At 39.5% G+C, this 22,117-nt stretch overlaps 1 protein-coding gene across 2 annotated transcripts in view; it reads left to right on the forward strand.

Moving 5' to 3' along the window:
- The first annotated feature begins 2,640 nt into the window (after positions 1 to 2,640).
- rapgef5a (Rap guanine nucleotide exchange factor (GEF) 5a) overlaps positions 2,641 to 22,117 on the forward strand; it is a 51,917-nt gene continuing 32,440 nt past the window's right edge. For both annotated transcript variants that reach the window (XM_067611171.1, XM_067611172.1), the window contains exons 1-5: positions 2,641 to 3,051; positions 12,924 to 12,974; positions 17,057 to 17,163; positions 17,745 to 17,866; positions 18,965 to 19,142. In XM_067611171.1, the coding sequence (XP_067467272.1) occupies positions 2,908 to 3,051; positions 12,924 to 12,974; positions 17,057 to 17,163; positions 17,745 to 17,866; positions 18,965 to 19,142 (602 nt within the window). In that variant the 5' untranslated portion in view covers positions 2,641 to 2,907. The remainder of the gene's footprint in view (positions 3,052 to 12,923; positions 12,975 to 17,056; positions 17,164 to 17,744; positions 17,867 to 18,964; positions 19,143 to 22,117) is intronic.

The raw sequence follows: 22,117 nt of genomic DNA on the forward strand, positions 1-22,117 counted from the left end.
CACTCAAAGTGAACACAGCCAGAGTTAAAGGGTCTGTAAAATCTGAATCTTTACCAGGATCATGTATGGACTTAGGGGTTTTGTTAGGTTGTAATGTTCATTATTGTCACAGGAAAGGTGACACTGACAAAGGAGGAAAAATAAGTCACGATTTTATGTCTGTGTTGTTGTTCCTTTCCCACATTTGAGTCTAGATTCAGCACCCAACTTGGGTTTAATATGTGAATAAATTAAATGTTACAGCAAACTTTTGAACAAAACTAAAATAAAGATGTTTTCTTCACATGTGTGTGTGATGTGTTATTCAGCTGCCAAGCAGCATGTATGCTAGCCCATTACCTCTGACAGCGATGGTGTTGGTATCTGAGTCCCCGAAAGGGGCCAATTATTCCATATTACAAGTCATATCAGAAAAGCAGACTCGACATCTGAGTTATACAACTGAGGCAAGTGCACTGGAGCTGAACTCTGCTCAGCTTTATGTCATCTAGAGTATCAAGCACAGATCCCCTTAGATCTACTGAATTCAATTAATTCTCTTTCATATCATATTCAGTTGAATTCTTTCATCAAATTTCATGTATTTTCACCCTCTTCCTTAGAGGGCCGTGCTCATTTTTAAGCCATACAGCAAATTTCCTCTTGTCTCATGACTTCTTTGCTGCAAATGTAAAGCCATAAGAAGATAAAAAAAGCAAATACATGGCATGTTGCATGTAAAAATAAGCAACAAAATTTAATTGAACACATAATGTTGTTGTTAGATTCAGATTAAGAACAAAAAAAAGCTTTGTTTTTCATCATAATGTGATAGATATTGTTCTTTGATGTATCTCACTAATGAATAAGTTAAAAACAAATCTGTACACATAAATTTGCAGGCACAGAATAAAAAAATATACTGAATACAACATGTAGGCTGTAACAGCCAATTTAGTTGTATGGGCTAATGTCCAAAGTCTGATATATCTTATTCCTCTGTGCCGTAGCCCTCTGTTGTCCAAAAACTACTAACACATCAATGAGCCACACTGCTGCACTGTGTTCCTCCAGTTCCTCAAAGAACTTCAATACAGATTGCTATAAATTACATATATCCTTGGTTGTTTTTTTATGACATAAGACAAATGCATTATTTTGTAGACTTATGAAAATATAAAATAATAGAAAGTATCATTTATATAAACAACATTTTCATTTTGGATCCTGTTGTACAAATTGAGCAAGGTCATTGGTCAATAAATCTTTGTTTGGATTAGGAAAGACAGTTGAAATGAGTTTAAAAAATCATTTTATATTTTCTCATTCTCATTTAGATGGTTATAGGAATCTTTTAAGATTCTTGAAATAGCTTCAGAATAAACAGTAAGTGTTGTTTAGTAAGTGGGTTTGTCAAATCTACCAGGTATTCATTTTCCAGAAAAACAAACGCATTTGCTCTGTGACATGAACATGCTAATACTAGGGCCTCACTGATACTAGATTTTTGAGGCCAATAAACATATTGGTACTCTAGAATTAAAAAATCTGATAGCAAGATATGTGGGATGTTCTTTTTTTTTTTTTTACTTTGTTGATAATAATCCCTTAATTTGGGTTGTTAAAGAACTGAGACAAGATATGTAGCTGCATAATGATTCAGATTCAGATTGTCCAGTAAATTTACATAAAATGGAAATTCGTCTTTGGCACTGGCACATAAGACAATGCACATCATACACAGCAATGCACAATAATTATACATTAAAGGTGGGATAAAATCTTAAAGTGACTACATGGCAAGTGGCAATAATAAACGTGATTATAGAAATCAATAGTGCGACACATAATTACAACTGAAGATGAACTTTTCAGTGGTCTCTACTGGACAAACGATGTAACTGTGCCGTTTAAACGTTTAAACCGTCTCAAACATATCTTTGCCATTTTGGTGCTGTAATGTCTTGTTCCTTATCTGCTGAGCTATAAAATACACTGATAACCTACTTATCAAGTATTAAGACTCCAGTGAATACATGAAAGGCACACACTATTACCAGCATGTTATGCGTATACTGACTCTAACAAAGAGGAAAGAGTTTAAAAGTACTGTCTGATGATTACTATTATAGCATTATGAAATGGATTATGAAAATTTATAGAATGAGGAACCACTGTCGGTGTCTCATCTCCAACAACCCACAGCCAGAGCCCTGCAGGGTCTCATGTTTCAGCTCACCTGTCTTCTTTTCAGGTTAAACTGGAATGTAAGACTCCAAGCTCCAAAGCATTCACATGCTATCAGGACAAAATACAGCTCGAAAACCTGAAAAATTGCCTCCTGAAAGTACCCCACTCACCCACACCTACTCATAAATAGGATCTGTGGCTGCTCTTTGTTTACCTATGGAAATTTGAGCCAGGTAATGTGATGACGTATCCCCACCTCACCTCCCCCAAAGACTTCTGTTGTTCTTCCTATTAAACTTACAACTTGTGAGACATCTAATTATACATCACAGTGACGCGGACACGTCAAATGCGCCAGTAATGGTGAAAATGTGATGTTTTCTAAATGTACCTCGCGCTTTTCCTTTTCCTTTTGTCAGCCTGGTCAGAGAATGATAGGTGGAAGTGATGCAATGTTTCTATGCACCTGTGACACCCCCCCTCCAAACACACACACACACATCCACATCAACCTGATAATACAGAGTAGGACGCGCGAGCCATTGGGTGGAGCAGCAGCGTCGCGTGCTGCGGAATACATTCTAACATTCAGCAGGTCGTTAACGTTGCGCGCGCGGCTAGGTTGCAGATGCAGGTGGGGGGAAATGGCGAACGGGCGCGGGCGGCGGTGGTGCGCCTTGTGAGGATACAGTAGTGGCAGGCGGCAGCTCGAGGACAGACGGGAGAAGGAGAGGAACCATGGAGGACTCGGAGCCCGCAGAGGACGGCTTGCTCGCGGGCTTGCGGTGGAACCGGAGCGCACGGGACCAGGCTCAGCTCAAGCACAAAATCCGGGATCTGCCGGGGCTACTGAAGCACGGGCTGCACCTGCGGAAGAAGAGCGTGAGTATTTCAAACCGACCGCTGGCTGACTGTCCGTCCTTCCGTGTTTGATGTTTGGTGAACGTTAGCAACGGCTGGCGCAGGGTTTTTTTTTTTTAATCTTTTCAACCAGCCGTTTTCTCGACACCGTTTTAGTATGAGGCTGTTTCGTAACACTGTCACGACTCAGGTGTTTTCATTTTTGTTACAAGCATTACTGTCGCAGAGGCACCGTGTGTGTGTGTGGGTGTGAGTGCGTTACATCCATAATAACCAGAATTGCTGTTGGACACCATACCTTCACACTCCAGTAGTCAAGGCAACACCACCACCACCACCACCACACACACACACACACACACACACACACACACACACACATTGACACACACAAACACACACCTCACATAGCCTATATACACAATATTCTTATAAACTGCAGTGTGCAGCTGCACACAGATTAATGTAGAAGGGCTGCAACTATCAATTATTTTTTGATTATTGGTTAATGTTTCAGATTTTTCTAGATTAAATGATTATTCACCATACAATGTTAAAAAAAATGTGAAAAATGCCCATCACAAGTTGTGACAGCCCCACTGTAATGTATTCAAATGACTTGTCCAACCAACCATCCACAACTCAGACATGCAGTTTAAAATGATAAAAATCGAGAAAAGCAGCAAATCCTCAAATTGGAGAATCTGCAATTATGAAATGAAAAGATAATCGATTATCAGAATCATTGCATATTGATTCTCAGTTGATCAACTAATTGATTAATCGACTGATTGTTTTAGCTCTGATCTTTAGTAAATAAACTAATATTTCTATATCTTATTATTATATCAGTTTTCCATATCTTAATGGGGCAAATTTGTATATCAACCATCGGCAAGAGAAGAGAGAACTCCTGCACACTATCCTGTTACGTGCAATAAACTTAATTAGAGATACAACATTTCGGTCCTTAGACCTTCATCAGGTAAAGCTGAGGAACATCATATAGCCATCACGTCTTCAGGTGAGACCAGTTAGGGATGATGAGTTGTCAGACAATCAGTCCCAAAATCTGTATGCAGCCATCAGAAATCTCATGGGTACTCTGTCTCTTCAACTAAGCAGTAAATGTGTGTGACTCCGGGTGCCCTGTTGTGGAAGGAGCACACCTGACAAGTCAAATAGCTGCTCCAAGTGTCAGCTCCGCTCATCTTCATCATCGGTAGCAGCCAGAAGAAAATGTGTCCCTGTTTCCCTCTTTGGGAATCAGAGACAGAGCGGCAGGACTTCCAGTCCCACTGGCGCCAAAATGTGCTAAAAATACACAACATTTGTAGTGTAACGGCTCCTTAGACCAAGGAGATGAACAGTTTGTCATGTTGTATCTTGTTATTTTTAAGTGATGTTTAAATGACCTACAGTTTGAAGACACTTTGTGTTCCTGCCACCTGTCTGATTAATATGATTCAATTCTCGGGTAACAAATCAACTCCAGCAAATCCTATAATAAATTTCCGAACAGAATATGCAAAAACCTAAATAATAAACATGATTATAATGAAACCAGAGAGCATGGGTGAATGAAGGGATTACTTGCCTATTGAAAATTACAGATGTGTCAAAATGATGTAGCACCGATCACATCAGCAGCTGGATTAAACAGACAGTGTTTCAATCATTTAACTGTAGCATGTACTGCATCATCTCTGTGTTTTTGTTCATTGAAGGGAAGGAAACAAGGGAAGACTGAGTAGATGAAGAAATATGTTGATTTCCCCCCTACCCTCCACCCCACCCCCCCCCTCCTCCCATCTCATCTCTTCATCTAGCTCAGTGCCTGTGTGCTTGTGTGCATGTGTGGGTGAGTGTGATGAGGCGTAGGTAAGTAGTGTAAAGGTATGGCTGTTCTGGCAGACTGGTTCTCTCTAGACACTGGCAGTTTCCTACGCTTCACCTGGCACACACACTAACACAGACACACACACTTGTATATTAATATAAAAATACTCCAAAAAGAGGTTAGCGAGGAGCTGCCATGGATTGTTTTCGCATTACTTTGCAAAATAGCACTAAAATATTACACAACTCTTTTTTTTTTTTGTTGATCCATGGAGCATCTTGAACAATTGTTTGTTTTTGTTCTAATATTTGTTGCCCTACAAAGAAAAAAAAAAAACTCCTGACTTAAGCAGTTTCTCACATTACCTCATGTGCGTCTTTGATGTTTGCAGACAGCTTATGAAATGAATTGAAACTATTGTATTGCAAAGAGCCATCTGTCGCCTTTGGTTTCAGCCTGCAGCAACCTCACCTTGGAGAATCCCGTCTTAAATTAATCTCTGTTGTGACTTGCTCCAGTATTCAATTATTAGTCTTTTTATTGGCTACAATATGACAGGAGCAGAAAGATTTGCTCTAAGGAACACTTTACCTAGTTTTTAACTTTCACTACACTCGCCAGGGTGAAGCTGAGATTACTAAACCCATCAGGGAAAGTCTGGCTAGTTTCCCTCCTTCTCCCCAAGAGAGTCGACTTCAGCTCAGTCATATGTCAGATTTGAGATCTACCAATCAGCCAGCCAAAATTGTGCAGATACTATTATGAATTACTTCATATTTTATGACATGTTGTCAAAGTAAAACGTACTTGTTTGGTGGGGAAATGTAGGGCAAGATAGATTCCCCTGGAGCCAACTGGTAGACCTGATTGGTAGTGTTTTGTGCTGTTGCCCAACAATTCCCACTGGATCCCACTAACTCCTCTGAAACTGGTTTCACTTTGGAGTTTTGGTTGGATTCTAATGCTAACGCCAACAGAGGGAGACCAATGTGTGTATCACAATGTGGCACATGAAACATTGTTCAGTGATAAAAAAGAGACAACTTCCAATGAGAACCAAGATAAATTCACTAAGACTTTTTGTAACCTATTTCTGCTTGTGTCTTAATATATACTTTGTAAATTGCTACGATTCAGGTTCAAATGCGATATTTGCTTTTGCACATGAATACAAGGACAAGGAGTTTCTTCAGGCTAGAGCAGCAATGATTAGTTGATTAATCGATAAGTTGATGGACAGGAAATTAATCACCAAGTATTTTTATGATCAAATAATATGTTTTATGCATCTTTTAAAAACAAATATGCCATAAATTTGCTGGTTTTCGCTTCTCAAATGTGATTATTTAATGATTTTCTCTGTCACACATGATAGTATCTGAATAAATAAGTCATTCAAAGAAGCAGCCATTGACTCTGGGAAATTATAGTTTGTATTGATGAAGATAATCATTAGTTGCAGCTCTGCTTAAGTCAATCAATAAACACAAACCAATAAAAGAGAAACAAAGAACATGAAAAACACAAGGAACATCTAAGGAGGTGGATGAAGCTAACATGCTGGCAGCAATGGCATATTTTTGAAAGAGAACCTACACAGTTGTGCATTTACAGTTTAATCATACTATATGGGGTCACAGTTTCTGCTTCTTCCTTCTACTTTGTATTGATATCTGGCAGACTGCTTATTTCACTATTGCCATTAGGACATTTGAATGTGTATAATGAAAATGTTGCTACAGTTGTGACCAAATCCACCAAAATGTAAAAACCTTATTATGGGTAAAAACTTCAACACAAACCCAGACCTACTTACAGAACATATGTTACCCATTAATACTGTATATCGATGTAGAATATGCTGCTCTATATCATTTAGACTGTGAAATGAGGTTAAGAAGCATGACACACTAATAATGTAAGCTATCAGACTTTACAATCACTGTGTCAGAGGAAAGTTTATGATATTCCTCAGAAGATGGTGTAATATCTGTATTATACATGCATCAGCTTGTGATGTGTTTTTATGTCTGCCAGCTATATTTCACACCCATAACTGCATTATACATTAATATAGGAATGATGAAAGGGTATGTGAGGGGTGGAGAGAGACTCAAACACACTTTACACTCGTATACTTTATAGACACACACACACTTTATCACGAGCAACCCCGTACTTTACAATAACAACTTACATATTCATATGATTACTTAGAATATAATTGCTTCGCCAAAGAAAAATGTGCACACTAATACAAGCGTATACTGTATGCAGAATGAACAATGCCTAATAAAACATGCAGACAGCAAAAGAACAAAAAAGTACCAGGAAAATGAGCAGTCATATAAATGTCATTATTCTTAAGACCACCATTATGTTAGCTTGCGTATCTAATATAAGGCCATTTGTTGTTTTTCAAAATAGTAAATGTTGAGACATTGTCTTTAAAAGTTTGAATGTTGTGTTTTCAGATATTTAGGGATTTAGGCTAAATCAATTCACGAAATCAATTCACAAACAAAATCAACGAGAATCTGATACTTTTTCACTGAATATGGCATTTACCATGCATAAATGATGATTATTAGACTTTTACACAGATTATCTAAGAGGTACCTTAACTGTAAGACTTCAAATATTGGGACACATCGATTTTCAAAGACAACATAATCATAAACTCAGGTCACATAAAGTCCAAAAATATTCTTGTTCAGGGCTGTGACTATCATTTTCAGATAGATGTATAGATACAGATTAGTATTTCCTGAAGCCCAACAGTCCAAACTCCAAGATATTTAGCATAGAAGACCAAAACCCAGCAAATACATTTGAGAAATTTGGTCCAGAGAATTTTTAGCATTGTGAGTCTCACTAGTAGCATGGCTCTAGGGACGGCAATTTCAGTGAATCTACCACTTGTGTACAGACTATATTTCAACATCTATTGGATGGATTGCCATGAAATTTTGTACCGACATTCATGGTCCCCAGAGGACGAAGCATACTGACTGATGACCCCCTTGCCTCTAATGCCACTATGCATTTTGACAATTTGGTTTGTCTTGACAACTATTGGCTGACATAAAGATGTTGCAGGTCCCCATAGGATAAATTTGAAAGACTGGTGCCATCATCAGATGAATTTATTCAACACTTTTGCTTATGACAAATACCTGCAAGATTACGCAGATGACGTTCCCATCAGCCTCAGCTGTACTTTGTGTTTAGCACTGATTAGCAACAGTTAGCATACTAACAGGCTAAAGTAAGATGGTGCCTGCTAAACATCAGCATGTTAGAAGTGTCACTGTGAGCACTTTAGCATGCTGATGTTAGCATTTAGCTCAAAGCCTCACTGTGCTTAAGTGCAATCTCACACTAAAGCTAGCATGGTTGCAAACTGTTAGTCTAGCTTTAAAAAATACTTAAACTGCTGATCAAATCGTTGACTAATTGTTTCAGCTCTGTTTGTCGTTTTGAACAAATAGGCCTATAGCCAAAGGTCACGTGTGGCAGCAGATAGTCATGGGCTGGCAGGTGGGTTTGTTCACAGCTGTACTTGGTGTGCACGCATGTGTGAGTGCATTTGTGTATGTCCATTGAGCTGTAGCTGCTTTGATGTCTCCATTTTGACTTCCTTGTATGACGAATCTGTCGAGGAGTCGACAGGAGCTTAGTGTGAATGTGTGTGTGTGAGGGGGCTTGCCAAGCTTACCGTGCTACAGCTCTTCACTGTGCTCAGCAATCTAATCTGAGAGTAATCCATTTCTTGCAGATAATGACCCCGCTCTCTCCTGCTCGCTCGCTCTCTCTCTCTCTCCCTGTATACACACTTTGAAGTCATCACACAGATAAGCGTGTCAGCATGTGCTCTCTCTTTATAGCCCTCATTCCTCTTCTCTTCTCTTCTCTTCTCTTCTCTTCTCTTCTCTTCTCTTCTCTTCTCTTCTCTTCTCTTGTGTCACTCTTGTTTGGCCTTCGGTGTACTGACAGCAGTGAACTGTACACCGTGTGATGGAGGAGTGCAAAGAAGAAGAAACCGAAGCACAGACAAAGACACTCACAGGAACACGGCCAGCAGACATTTCTCTCGTCGTGTGATACAGTATGAATGAAACCCCTCTAGCGCTGGTGTGTCTGAGTGTGTTTGTGAGAAGAGATGATGGCGGAGAAACAGAGACCTTTCGAGAGATCTGTGTTCACCAGACAGGGAGACAAAGAGATGGAGAGATAAGATACAGCATCCGAGACAAAAGGGAGAAAGAAAGAGCAAGACAGAGCTCTGTCTCTCTTTTGTCGAGAGTCAGAAACAATTTATTTAGTCTATGTGCTTGGCTGGCTGGTGTGCTCTACTTAACCCTCAGTCCAAACACTGCATGTCTTCACACTGAAATACAGAAAAAAAGCTCTCATCTTTACTGATATCTAGCAGGATGTCAACACTTTTTTGAAAACATTTTCCAGTGTGGATAAATCTGAAACATTTCATTATAAAGGGGAAAATTATGCTTTTGTACTGTTTGTCACCTCTAACTTTCTCTATGATCACTTGTTTTAAATGTCAATACGTCTACAACTAACGATTCTTTTGGATTCATCTGTCAATTATTTTCTCTGTAAATGTTTTGGTCTTTAGAATGTCAAAAGATTGTAAAGAAATTCCAGAAAAACAAAAAAAAAACCCCAAGAAAAGCAGGAAAATCTCAGAATTGAGAAAGCTGTGAGCTGTACACCGTGTAGTGGAGGAGTGCGTGTTTGTGCATAGAAAAGGAAACGTTAAATCCATTATGAAAGTGGTTTCTGTTGATCGACTGATTCATTGACTGATGGTCTCAGCTATACTGTTGCTGATCACACAGCACAGATGTATTCATGTGTAATTTGTCCAACCACGTTGATCATAAAATGGTGATTTGATGTATGTCTCAATGCAGCAGAGTAAGAATTACTGTTCGCCTGGTTGTCATATAGCTTTTAGGAGCTGTGATCAATCACTATTTTTGGTTGTTCAGTTGTCTGACAACAGAAAGAGAGAAATATGTAAATGGAAACAGCTAAATTGTGAGTTCAGTTGTATTAAACCACAGTATAAGTGATCACAGACAGCAGGAAGGGAGAATTTAACCAGCTGATATCAGTAACCACTCTGTCTTAACAATTCCTGAGCAGATGTTTGCTGTGATACATAGTTTTGCTGTTTGCTGACTGAAGTAGAAGTAAGAAGAAGAGTTTCAGCATTTAACTTATTAATTATGTGTTTCCGTATGGACAGATATCTCAAGGAAAACAACCTGAAAATGCTAATGTGGAGGCACATCGTTTTCACTTAAGGTGTTTTTCAGATTTAGCCAACTTAAGGCTGGAACTGCATGTGTGCAAACTTGCACAGAGGTTACACGTGTTTCTTATGTAATTGTTTGGATTTTGAGGATTGTTTACAGTTCCCAGTAACACCCCTCTTTATGTAGACCTGCAGAAACATTTAGGTGTATCTTCAGAGAACTACAATTCAAGCCTTAGTGTGAGCACAGTCTTAATCCAGATTAAGTCAGCTGTAGTACAGTCACTGGCTTTGGATAAGGTGTGTATTTAATTGTGGATGCTCGCTCACTTGCTTGTGTGTATGCATGTGTGTGTGTGTGTGTGTGTGTGCGCGCGACATCTCCGACAGTATCATCGCTCTAATGAGGATCACACACACTGCTTCACATCTCTCTAATCATCCCTCTATTTCATTTTCCCGCAACTCAAAGCCACAGCAGTACATTTCTCTCCGTCTCTGTCTTTATCTCGCGCACTCTCTTTTTCACAATCACAATTAAAATGATCTCTGCGTCTCTCACGTCTCATCCCTCTCCTTCTCCATCTGTCATGCTCATATCCCCCCCGTCATATATTCATAGACTGTTGTGAATTGTTCAGTTTCCTTTTTCTCCTCTTTTCATTCAAACTCATTTGTATTTGTTCATCTACATTCATCCTCTACAGTTGCTGAGGTGCTTTTCGTTTGTTCCCTCATTTGATCTCTCTATTCGTCTTCACCTGGTGGTTTGTTATCGTCAGCCAGTGAGAGGCGAAGAGCAGCGGCACCGGCTCAGTTTTCTCTGAAGGTTTCCAGTGGGAATCAAACCTACAACTCTTACAGTGATCCTGCTTTACAGACTGAGCTCACAGACCAGTTGCACTCCTATTGCAGAAGGTTCTCATGTGTCTGTTTTTAATGAACACTGGCAACATGATCGTCATCCTAATACAACTGTACAGTTTGTATTTTACTCTGGTGTTTTCACAGCAGTTAACAGTATCTGATATTTACTCACCCATATCCGCTGATAATGATGCTGGATTACTCCCAGTGCAAATCAGATGAAAAACTGTTGCAAAAGATATTCACTCACTTGGACTTTTTCATGTTAGAACATTCTAACAAAAAACAAACATTTAAGACATTTTGAAATGTCACAGTAGGAGAAGCACAGGTGTAAATAATACAACTAATGATGTCTTAGTTACATTTACAGTAGCTGCTTCATTCTCAAGTTTTCTGCTATTGTGCGTCCTGGCTCACTGTCACACTGTCATAGCTTACTGAAGTACTTTAATACAACAAAGCCATCGTTAATGTTATTAGTGACACCTGTGCTTTTATTATAAGTCAAATTAGACCAATCAGCTGTTAGACCATCTGGTGCATTTGACCTAAAATCACTTGTCACACCTTGATTACACACAGGTGATCTCCATTGAGCTTCTAATGCAACTTCTAAAAACAATTGGCCTACTAGTCATAATTTAGGTGTGTCAGTGTAAAGGGGTAAGTTATTCTGTGCTCTATATTTGTACTTTCATTAAGATTAATTTTTCACTTCAAGATCAAAGAGTCTTTGATCGGCATCAAAAATTAATGTTTAAACCACAGTGACTCAGTGTTGTAAAACAAACACTGAATTCTTTTATAGGCACTGTAAAGGTTTCCTTGTGTGAATTGGAAAAGAACAGATACATCTTAATCTGATCTTAAAGTAAGGTAATTAAGTGTTTTTACAAGATGAATGTTGGAATATTGAATACTAGACATACATTTTTTTTCAAAGCTGGTATGACATAGTTACTATACAATAATGCAATGTGTGATTCAGTACTCAATATTAGGCCCTAATACAGGACAAATAGTTGCAAACAAGTATGCAAATAGTATAAAAAAAATAGCAATAGCAAAAAAATTTAACACAGTGTTGTCATTCCTCATTATGTTTACATTTGAGTTGATATTTTATTGCTTGTGTTTAAAAAACACACCTGTTATGAATTATTATCTTCAAAAATTGTTGCTGGAGTTTGAAAACGCAGCTTCGAAATATTTGGAGCAATCGAGATGAGTCGTTACTAAATGACATCGGAATGTATTACACTGCAGTGAAATACAAAAACATTTCTGCTGTTACTATCATTTCTTATCTGTTTTATGATGAGTGTGTCACCACAGTGTCAACATGGTGTCAACTAGCTCCTCTGGCACCATAATAAACCATAAAGATTAAGTCTTGATTTCATGATAGGGGAAGTAGAGGTACAGATTTGCCCAGGGCAAAGGCTCTAACATGGCATGATGGTACTGTAGAAACCATGAAGAGATTTACTACAGCGTTGCTGTAATATTATGATATGATATTTCTTGTATTGGCTTAGTAGTAACACGTGCCTGAGTGAATATGTGTCAGGTTTCACTGATAAACCAATTAGGCCAGATAATCCTTATAAAAACCTTATAAAGTATACACTTTATGTGTAAATGGCCACATTCTTTGAGTTTGATAAAAGAATGTTGCATTTATAGGTGTCACTTTACAATAAACCACTAATTATCACCTGAAAGTGTGTATTAGCAATAGTTGTTACTGCTGTTGGTTTAAACAGAACCTCACTAATGTTTTTGGAATGGAAAAACTGGTCTTTCTCATCTCAGAGGCTTGTTTGTTCAGTGTATTTACTATGTGCATGTGTCATTGTGTGTTGGCTCTGATGGCTTGTGTGTATTTTGTTTCAACAGCAATCACCAGACACTATCCCTGGCCCGAGCACTGGACCTACAGTACACAAGGTAAGGAAACATGCACACGCACACACACACACACACACACACAGATGATGTCATCTCTTAAGTTTTGCCACGAGGTAAAAATTTGTTTGCTAAGTCCCAATATAGGTGACATCAGTGGTGATATTACCTTGGGATTTTTCCAAGCTAGTTTCACCAACTGCACGCACACACGCATGCACGCACGCATGCATGGGTAACACTTTCTATGGCGCCCATGTCTATGATGCATTATAAACATACTTATAATGCATTATAATCTGCTTATAGCACTGTATAATTATAGTAAGCGGCACTCATAAATATTCATAATGATTTATAAAAATAATCAAAACACATTATGAAGCATTCTATAATGACTTCAACTTCAATTTTATAATGACTTTTAAGGTTGCACACACGCATGCACACACACACACTCAGAGAGAGTCTTAATTTGTCATGCATCACTATAATGCTGTTTGGTAAAGTCTGTACTGTGGAAAAGGCCTTAGGGTTTAAATATCTCACCAGTACAGTTTCTTTCAACATTGAAAACATCAGCTAAAAAAATAACAAGGTTAAAAAATGAGGGAAATCAACATCTAAAGCTTAGATTCTGCTTACATGTGCACCTGTGCGAAAAAATGTATCTGCTTGGTAATTTGTCCCTCAGAATTATTATATTTCACTAGATTTTCTTCTATACCTTGCCTCAGTGGAAATGCAGTATGTATGACGCTCATAAAAACTAAAGTCTTTGCTCACAGGCACTTAAGAAGACGCTTGCAAAAATGGGGGCTTAAACATGATCTTTGCTAAGCCAGTCTACATCCCCCAGCCTCAGTTTTGCTACAAGACTCTAGTCTTGAAAATATTCACTGAGTATCATTGATTTAACCTGGATGCTGATGCTGGACCAATCAATAAACTATGGAGATTAGTTTGGATGATCGTGACAACGAGTAGTTCTTCGTTTTGAATTTTAAGTCAGAACTGGCTGGCCACCATTCGACTCTTGAACTTTGTGATCAATTACTTCAACATTACATATGATTCTTCAACAGCTGATATGTCACCTCATATTTATTCAAAAACCAATTCACGCAACTGAAGCAACTTTGTAGGATATCTTGAAAATCTGAACGAAAACATGTTTCAGCAAAGGTGTTGTAAATTATTTGTAATGTTTTTCACACCTTGATACAATTGCCTGTCAAGTAATTTTGTTATATTAGCAACACCCATAACTGAAGAACATGGCTATCAAGGATCAGCAGACCACAGTGTGTGAAGTGAAATTCAAGGGCTGGCTGTGTGAGCCTGATTAAATCCAGCCTCTTTGTTTGAAGGGCATTGATGACATCACCTTGCTGCCCCCAATATAATGATCAGTGATTCTGCTTTGCAGCCAGAAACCTTTGGGCCCTTTTGTACAAAGTTGAAATCAAAATTGGGTGTCGGTCACATATTGAAGTGCATAATGACTGTGTTCACATAGACTGCAAGGTTTTGATTAGAACAATAACTAACGAGTACCTTAATCTACCTTTAAGGTTTTTCATGTAGTGTTGATCTCTAGAACAAACTTTCTTTGGGGCCTAACAAATGTGTTTAATGCTTCTCTTTCATCATAACACATTTGCAAAGAGTTTTTGAATATTTTTACATGTTTACTTTAATGTTTCTATTGACTAGCTGTCTTCCTACCTGCCTTTTACTGTCACATTGCTGTTTTTTGTTGCATTATGCTACCAACTGCTGAAAAATGGAAAAGTGGAAAACCGTCAGCAAGAATGTGTATTTCTCCCATGTGCATGTGCATCTTTGTGTATGTGCACAAATTACAAACAAAACAGGGACCCACTTTTGGAAACATTGCTTCATAGCACCACTGTAATGGTCAAAAAATCCACAGGATACGTTTTTAACAGGAGACGCACAATGCACAGGCAAGCAACCTGGAAAGACTCAGGAGGAGCCAGCCACCCCACAGTGCCCAGAACCTCCAAGTGCTGCAAAAGACTAACCTCAGCATCAAGTCCGAGAGGAAGAGGATCAAATGGCCAGCAGCTAACAAGGCATCTCTGTGGAACCAGCTAGATAATGATGTAGATCAGATTCTGGAGGTGATTGCAGGGGGAGATGTTGACAGGAAACTTCAAGCTATGACAGCAAGCTGTGAACTTCGCCTCGGAAGGATTTGGGGAAGAGCAAGGGAAAGGTGTCAGAGGACATTATTCAAAGAATCAAAGGATGGCAAAGATTCACAACATGAGACAGGAGCTGAAGACCCTAAGGCGCTAGCATAAGCAAGCAGGGGAAGAGGAACGCACAGGCCTAGCTCGGCTGATATGAGTCCTGATCATGGTGCTATGTTGATTGGAAAGGCATCGGAGATGCCGCCGTGAAAGAGCCTGTAAGTGGGCTGTGTTCATAGCCAACCGTTACAAATTCACCAAACAGCTTTTAGGATGAAAATGCAGTGGCATGCTGGTATGCTTGCAGGAGGACATAGACCAAAGCTGGAATTCAGGTCAGGACTGGGAGGAAGTGGAGAGCAGAGGAAGCTGTTTTGCAGGCAAAGTTGTGGCTCTGTCACAAGAGGCTGCTGGGAGTGGTGGACTGCGATCTTTTCCAACCCCCCACATTGACATTACCAAAGGGAAGGAAATTGACACCTAGTCCAGGAGGAGGTGAGAGTAGCGGTGGAGGAGGAAAGGACCTGCAGAACAGTAGCGATAAGCCAACAAGGAGCATGGACCAGATAGGACAATGCCATGGAGTGGAAAGTGACCTGGGCTGAGCTGTGGCAGGCTGAGCACAACCGGATCAAGTTCCTTGTCCAGGCGGTCTATGATGTGCATCCCAAACCGTCAAACCTCCACACATGGGTTGAGGCAGAGACACCAGCCTGTCCACTTTGCTCAAGCACTTTCTAAGCTGCTGCACCAAGGCACTGGGAGAGGGGCAGTACAGATGGAGGCATGACCAGGTCTTGAAGACCATTGCAGAGTCCATCAGCGCTGGAGTTGAGTAGGCCAAGAAGGCTCACCCCTCAAAACAAGCCATTGCCTTTTTCAGAGCTGGGGAGTAGCCAGGACCTTCTGTGAGAACAACCTGGAAGAGGCATTTGAAAGGAAGATCACCAAGTATAACAGTCTGGTCAGAGAATGTCTGCAAGGTGGCTGGAGAGCAAGATGCTTGCCAATAAAGGTTGGGTACAGGTGCTTTGCAGCCCAATGTCTATCCAGAGCCCTTAGCTTGCTGGGCGTTGAGGGAGAGAGTAGGAGAAGAGCTATCCATAGTACCAACGATGCGGCAGAGAGACCCTCAAGGTGGCTATGATCAAGAGAGGACAGCCAATTGGGGCAGAGTAGTTAGTTTGCCATCTGGGCACAAGCTGGGGTCTGATCAGCCTAGGCTGGGTCGCCTGGAGGAAGTTGTATGATGTTGAAAGACCTGAAACACTCCATGATTCCAGGAACATGATGATGTGTCCAGACGTGTCAGTAGATATATATTTGCACTTAATGTTGCAACACAAGGGAGAGTTTAACTAACACATGCTCTGCCTTTCTGCTATAAAAGTCAAAGTGACTTAAGTCTTTTGCTAAATTTGCACTCATAGCAGAGACAGGATAAAACTTGAGTTTGAATTGACACTGGAGGAAGTCTCCCAAGTCGTAACATAATGCGAATGGAGCCTCATCAGTCATTAAGTGGGCTCTGCTCTGAAGCATGTAAAAAGGAATATGAATGGAACAGTACAAGCAATACATATAAACAGCTTAACTGAAATACTGTCTTATTTACAATGGTGTCAATAGCAGGATTATTGCAGAGCATGTAGACACAGTCAATGTTTCATTCCTGAGGGGGAAAGAAATTGAGCTGTCCTTGTGAGCCGGTCAATGACAGAGTAGCCAGACCAGCTCTCTGTAGTCTAATGTTCATGTCCAAAACTGTTTTATAGATAAGACTTTTGTCATTTATGAATTGTTTAGCATTCATATTTTAGAAAAACAGTGCAAATGTTTAAAGAATTCATAGTAATTTATTTGTTTTTGTGTATGTGTGTGTGTGTGTGTCTGTGTATGTATCAGTCTTGCTCCCAGAGTTTTCCATGTGCTGGCCGGGCTGTGAGGAATGCCTTCCTCTCTCATGGACCATACCCAGCTAAAGACAAGATACACCTGGCCAGAATCATACGGTACACTTATCTTTGTGTGTGTGTGTGTGTGTGTGTGTGTGTGTGTGTGTGTGTGTGTGTGTGTGTGTGTGTGTGTGTGTGTGTGTTTGTGTGTGTATGTCCGTGAGTATGAGTGTGTGTATCTGTCTGTAGGGCTGAATCGATGTGTCCGGTGAAGCATGTACACTGGCTCACCAACCACAGTTGAGGTCTTTTCTGGTTGGACATTTAATAGCAGACTACAAGATGGTACGGGAATACATGCAGTCCTGTGCAATATATTGTATATTTAGAACATACAGATGCATGCAAAAAACATGTGAACATCTGGACACAAATATAAATAGATACTCTTAATCATCCTTGCGCACACACACGTACACCAGGAGTTTATCTGGGGGGGGGAGCAGATGGAAAGTATTCAGTGTTTCAGAGGAAAAGGCTTACAGAGAACTAATGAATAATCAATAGGTATTGATTAAATAAAAAAAGACAAGCTTTGTGCCGGGGGAAGAAGAGTGTGTATGTGCATCATAACACTATGCGGCCTTATTTGTGTGCTGAAAATGTATGTGTGTGTGTGCGTGTGTGTCTTTTAACAGACGCAGCTATGTGGGCGTGGAGCTGGTGCAGTGGCTGTGTGAGCAGTGTGTGTACGTGCGCTGTCGGACTACTGCTGTGCGTGTCTGGCAGGTGCTGCTGGAGCTGGGAGTCCTGCTGTCTGGTAAAAACACAATCCCACATACACACACTCATGCTCACACTAACATGCCCGGAGGTCGGAGGCGCTTCAAATTTATAGTCACCTTCCAGCAACATCAGCAACAATCTACACATCTCTAAAGAGACAAATGATGACCCGGTTCACCAGGTGATTTCCAACAAAACAGAGAGATTAATTCACTGCCTCATTCACCTGCTAAGCACATGAACCTGCTTTTAATTGAGATCTTGTCTAGCACAGATAGTGACATTACCTTTCTGAGATTAACTTTTCATAAAGGACAATGCCACTGAAACTGGGCTTCAGTACACTGTGTATCTAAGCCCCCCTCTAATAATCTCAGTAATTATTCTGCCTTAAACATATTCCCTCATGAATCACCAGAGACAATTTACCAGAGACCAGAGGCTAACATTTTACCACACACTAAATCTTATGAGAAATTAGTAATTTTAATATCACCACACTGATAGTTCCTGGGTGTGATACATATTTCTGTATTCAATGGAGCAGACATAAGGAAAATAAAATGGAAATGCCATCATGTTATTCATATTCCTTTTTAACCCATGTTGTGTTGAAACCACACTTAGTATGCTACGAATGACTCATGTTTGTGAAGACAGTATAATATTAAAAGACGATTAATGTTTCTTTAAAGAATAAACAACCATGATCCTCTTGAGGCGGCCTGCTTTTGGACATTTGCTCAGTTCAGTGGTCTGACTAATCCGCCATAACTGACACAAAGAGTTTATATAGGTTTTATTGTGGGCACCATGTCTTTACTCTTTCTTTAGGAGGAAGAAGTGTTTGCAATAAACAAAAAATAATTATTTTACGTAATTTCTTTTGATCAATGTTTTTTTCCATCAATGTTTATATTATAGCGGTATAATAATTATAATACTCAAAGAATAAAATGAAACGCATTTAAATACAGCTATTAAACAATAATGTGGTTGCTGTTTTATAGTCCTAAAGCTGTGAAGTCAAATGATGTGGAGAAAGTAAATGATGTGTGATGGAGGAGAGGAAGCTGCCACTCACATTTCTTTTTGGTGTGTTTCTGCATTTGTGTGTCTGTCCTTTCCCCAGTGGACCAGCGGGTGGTGTTTTCGGACTCAAATTCTTACTACCAGTTCAGCTTTGAGGAGTGTGACTCCGCCTCCTGTGAGTTTCGCTCCAATGAGGGGGAGTGGCCAGAAGCTGTCAGACTTCTCTTACAACTTGCCCCATATGTCCAGTTCCGCTCAGGAGGTGGAGCCAACAGCCCGTAAGTGTCCACTAAAATCTGACCGCACAAGTTACACTGCAATGGATGGATATATGGATATGGATAGATAGTAGTCGCTGTCAGTTTTTCACAAAAATCAAGTTTGAACAAATGAGAAGTAACACATAATTAGTTTTAATAAAGTTGAATGCAACCCATGTAGCCTAATCCTAAACTATGTTGTAAAATTGTCACAGTACGGTTCATTTGCAGAACATATGCTGCCTCACCTGATTTACTAGCTAACGGGTAATATCAGGTTTGTTGTCAGGCCATTTTATATTTGAAAGGCAGCAAACTTCCTCACCTTGATGTTGAATCCGAAATACTTCCACACATTACATCTCAGATGGTTTGGTGACATAATTAGGACTGAAACATGTCTCTCCATGCTGCATATAGGCGAACATGCCTAGGGGGTAGATCGGAAAGTTGCATGGCTGTTTCTTTAATGTTTCTTTTATACTTGTATGTACAACTTTTTTAACATATACAACTTGTATAACTTGTACAACATATTTTTTTACAATGCCCTGCACTAGACTACAAAGCTCTTGTGTTTAGACACTGTGAATTTTGAATCCAGTAACATCAAATAGAGATTTAAATTTTAATATTTTGCCAATTTCAAATGTCGGTTCAAATTTCAAATAAATGTGTCAGCCCTATTGGCTGGATGTGAATGGATAATATTTGTCACATATATCTGTTGTTATGGCAAGTCAGTTGTTTCCATCGTTGTCACAGGATCTCTGTCGTTATCACAAACATGTGAAACTGTTAAAGAATGAAGATCATAGTTGATGGTGAATGTGAGTTAGTTGTGATATGCTGGATAATCTCCATTGACCTGAAGTGGAAGCTCATTGCTCTGGTAAAATATCGAAATTTGAAGTGACAGTGTTCCCTTTTAGACTCATGATTGAGGTCATTTGTCTGTCTGGTGATTTACCACAAAAAGTGACAAGTGACTTTGTTTGATGTGGTGGATGTGTTGTGTACTCATGCAAGTGCATCATTTGTCTTGCAGCATAATATACACTTACACATACACACACTCTCCTATATCTTCCTCAAATCCCAAGGAGAAACCTAATCTCCATTCAGTGTTTTAAATCCTCAATCTGCTTATGTGAGACACAGGCACACACACACCTCCACATCCATAGAAGAAATGCACTGATACACAAAAACCTACACATGATGTGATCACACACACACACACACACGCATACACATACACACGCACAGTGGTGTCAGCCAGAGTTCCCTGCTTTTCTGCTCCTGTGTGTGGAATTCCTGCTGAGGCTGCTACTGAACTCAATCTGTCACTCAGAGAAAGAAAGAGAGTGAGATGGGTGGGAGAGGGAGGGGGGTAATAAAAAAGTATATATGGAGAGCAAAGGAACAAGAGCACACAACTTATTCATCTGTGTGTCAACTTCAAAGGGTGTATTTACAGACACCAGGGAGAGAGCACGACAGCGAGGGGAATTGAATGTCATACTTACTAATATGAATCTCATGTATCATACTGTACTTATTTCTGCGTTCTCCATCAGATACCTTATATAGATTATAGTGGGTGACATGCGCACTTAGTAGCACTCAACCAAAGTGTTTCCAGAAGTTGGCGATGTGCTTCAGCAGAGCAATGGGTGTCGGGTCGGTGGGGATGGTGGATTATGGACATTTTAGTATGTTTAAAATTGATTTTAATGAGGATTTTTTTTCTCCCGGTTGTACCAACAGTTGAGTGATGCTAAAGTATTCAGCTCTGAAAAGACCAGAATTTACATGATAAATAGGTCTGCATATATTTATCATCCAGTGTTTTTCATGTATTCTCACTTATACAGCATGAATGGATGTAAATATACCTGTTATCATAACTGTTCATATAGTTTGTAGGTTATACGTATAAAACTTTATTAGGCCAAATATGGCCTAATAGTTTTTTTTTCTTGAAACTACACTCGGAAAAGTGCAGTTCATTTTTGCGGATTTGACATAGATAAGATTATGCATTCAACATTCTAACTCTGTCTGTCACTTTGACCCCGCTGCTGTCTGTGAATGTCGCACTGTTTCTCTGCTCTCTCTCGCCATCTCACTCCCTCCCTTCCTCTTTGTCTCTCTCCCTGTCTCTCTCTTGTAGCTGTGAAAAAAAAATAGTTGAAGCTGTGAACGAAAGCACCTGGATGTAACTGCTTCTGAGACTTGATAATGCGTTGGGTGATACACTAATCCTCTGATTAATGTTGATTCTCTTTGGAATCGTAAAAAGGAGCTAGAATTACCAGCAGGCTAATAAAATGCAGTAATTTAAACAAAATCCTGGCAGAGTGCACTGTCTGAGGGCATGAGCCTGCCTTAGCATATAAATGTGTGTTAAACCACCTGTGAAAGCCCTTTTCAGTGATGCTCAAGGGTTCTCAATTGCCTTGGGTCAGTGGACTAACTTTCGAATTGCGTCTAGTTCTCTTTAAAATTGCAAAAAGGACATAGAATTTCCAGTAGGCTACTAAAATGCAATAATTTAAATTATATTAAATGATTCAACGTTTGTGTACTAAATTGTTCTTATCTGTTGTCGTTAAAACGTTTCTAATTGGAGAAATAAAGCGTTCTTGAAGGTGCTGCAGCAAGATTATAAATGCAACCAAGTGTAATTGATGCTTATGCTCCTCAGAAATGTTGGCGCCCTATCTCTTCCTGCAGTTTAATCTAATGAGGCAAGCATTACATTGATACTGATAACTTGCTACTTGATAAAGCAAAATTAGCTGATTGTTATACTCCCTTCTAGGGATAACTACTCTAGTGAAGACAAAGAATAACATACCAATAAATAAATAGGTTATAGTGGGTAGACTAAATTATATAGGCTGATATATAGTTCACAAAAACTGGTGAGCTTTTGATTAGGATCTGTTTGTGTATGCATCACTTGGTAAATTACAAAATATCACAGA

The sequence above is a fragment of the Thunnus thynnus genome, chromosome 15 (genome assembly GCF_963924715.1).
Source record: "Thunnus thynnus chromosome 15, fThuThy2.1, whole genome shotgun sequence".
NCBI lineage: Eukaryota > Metazoa > Chordata > Actinopteri > Scombriformes > Scombridae > Thunnus > Thunnus thynnus.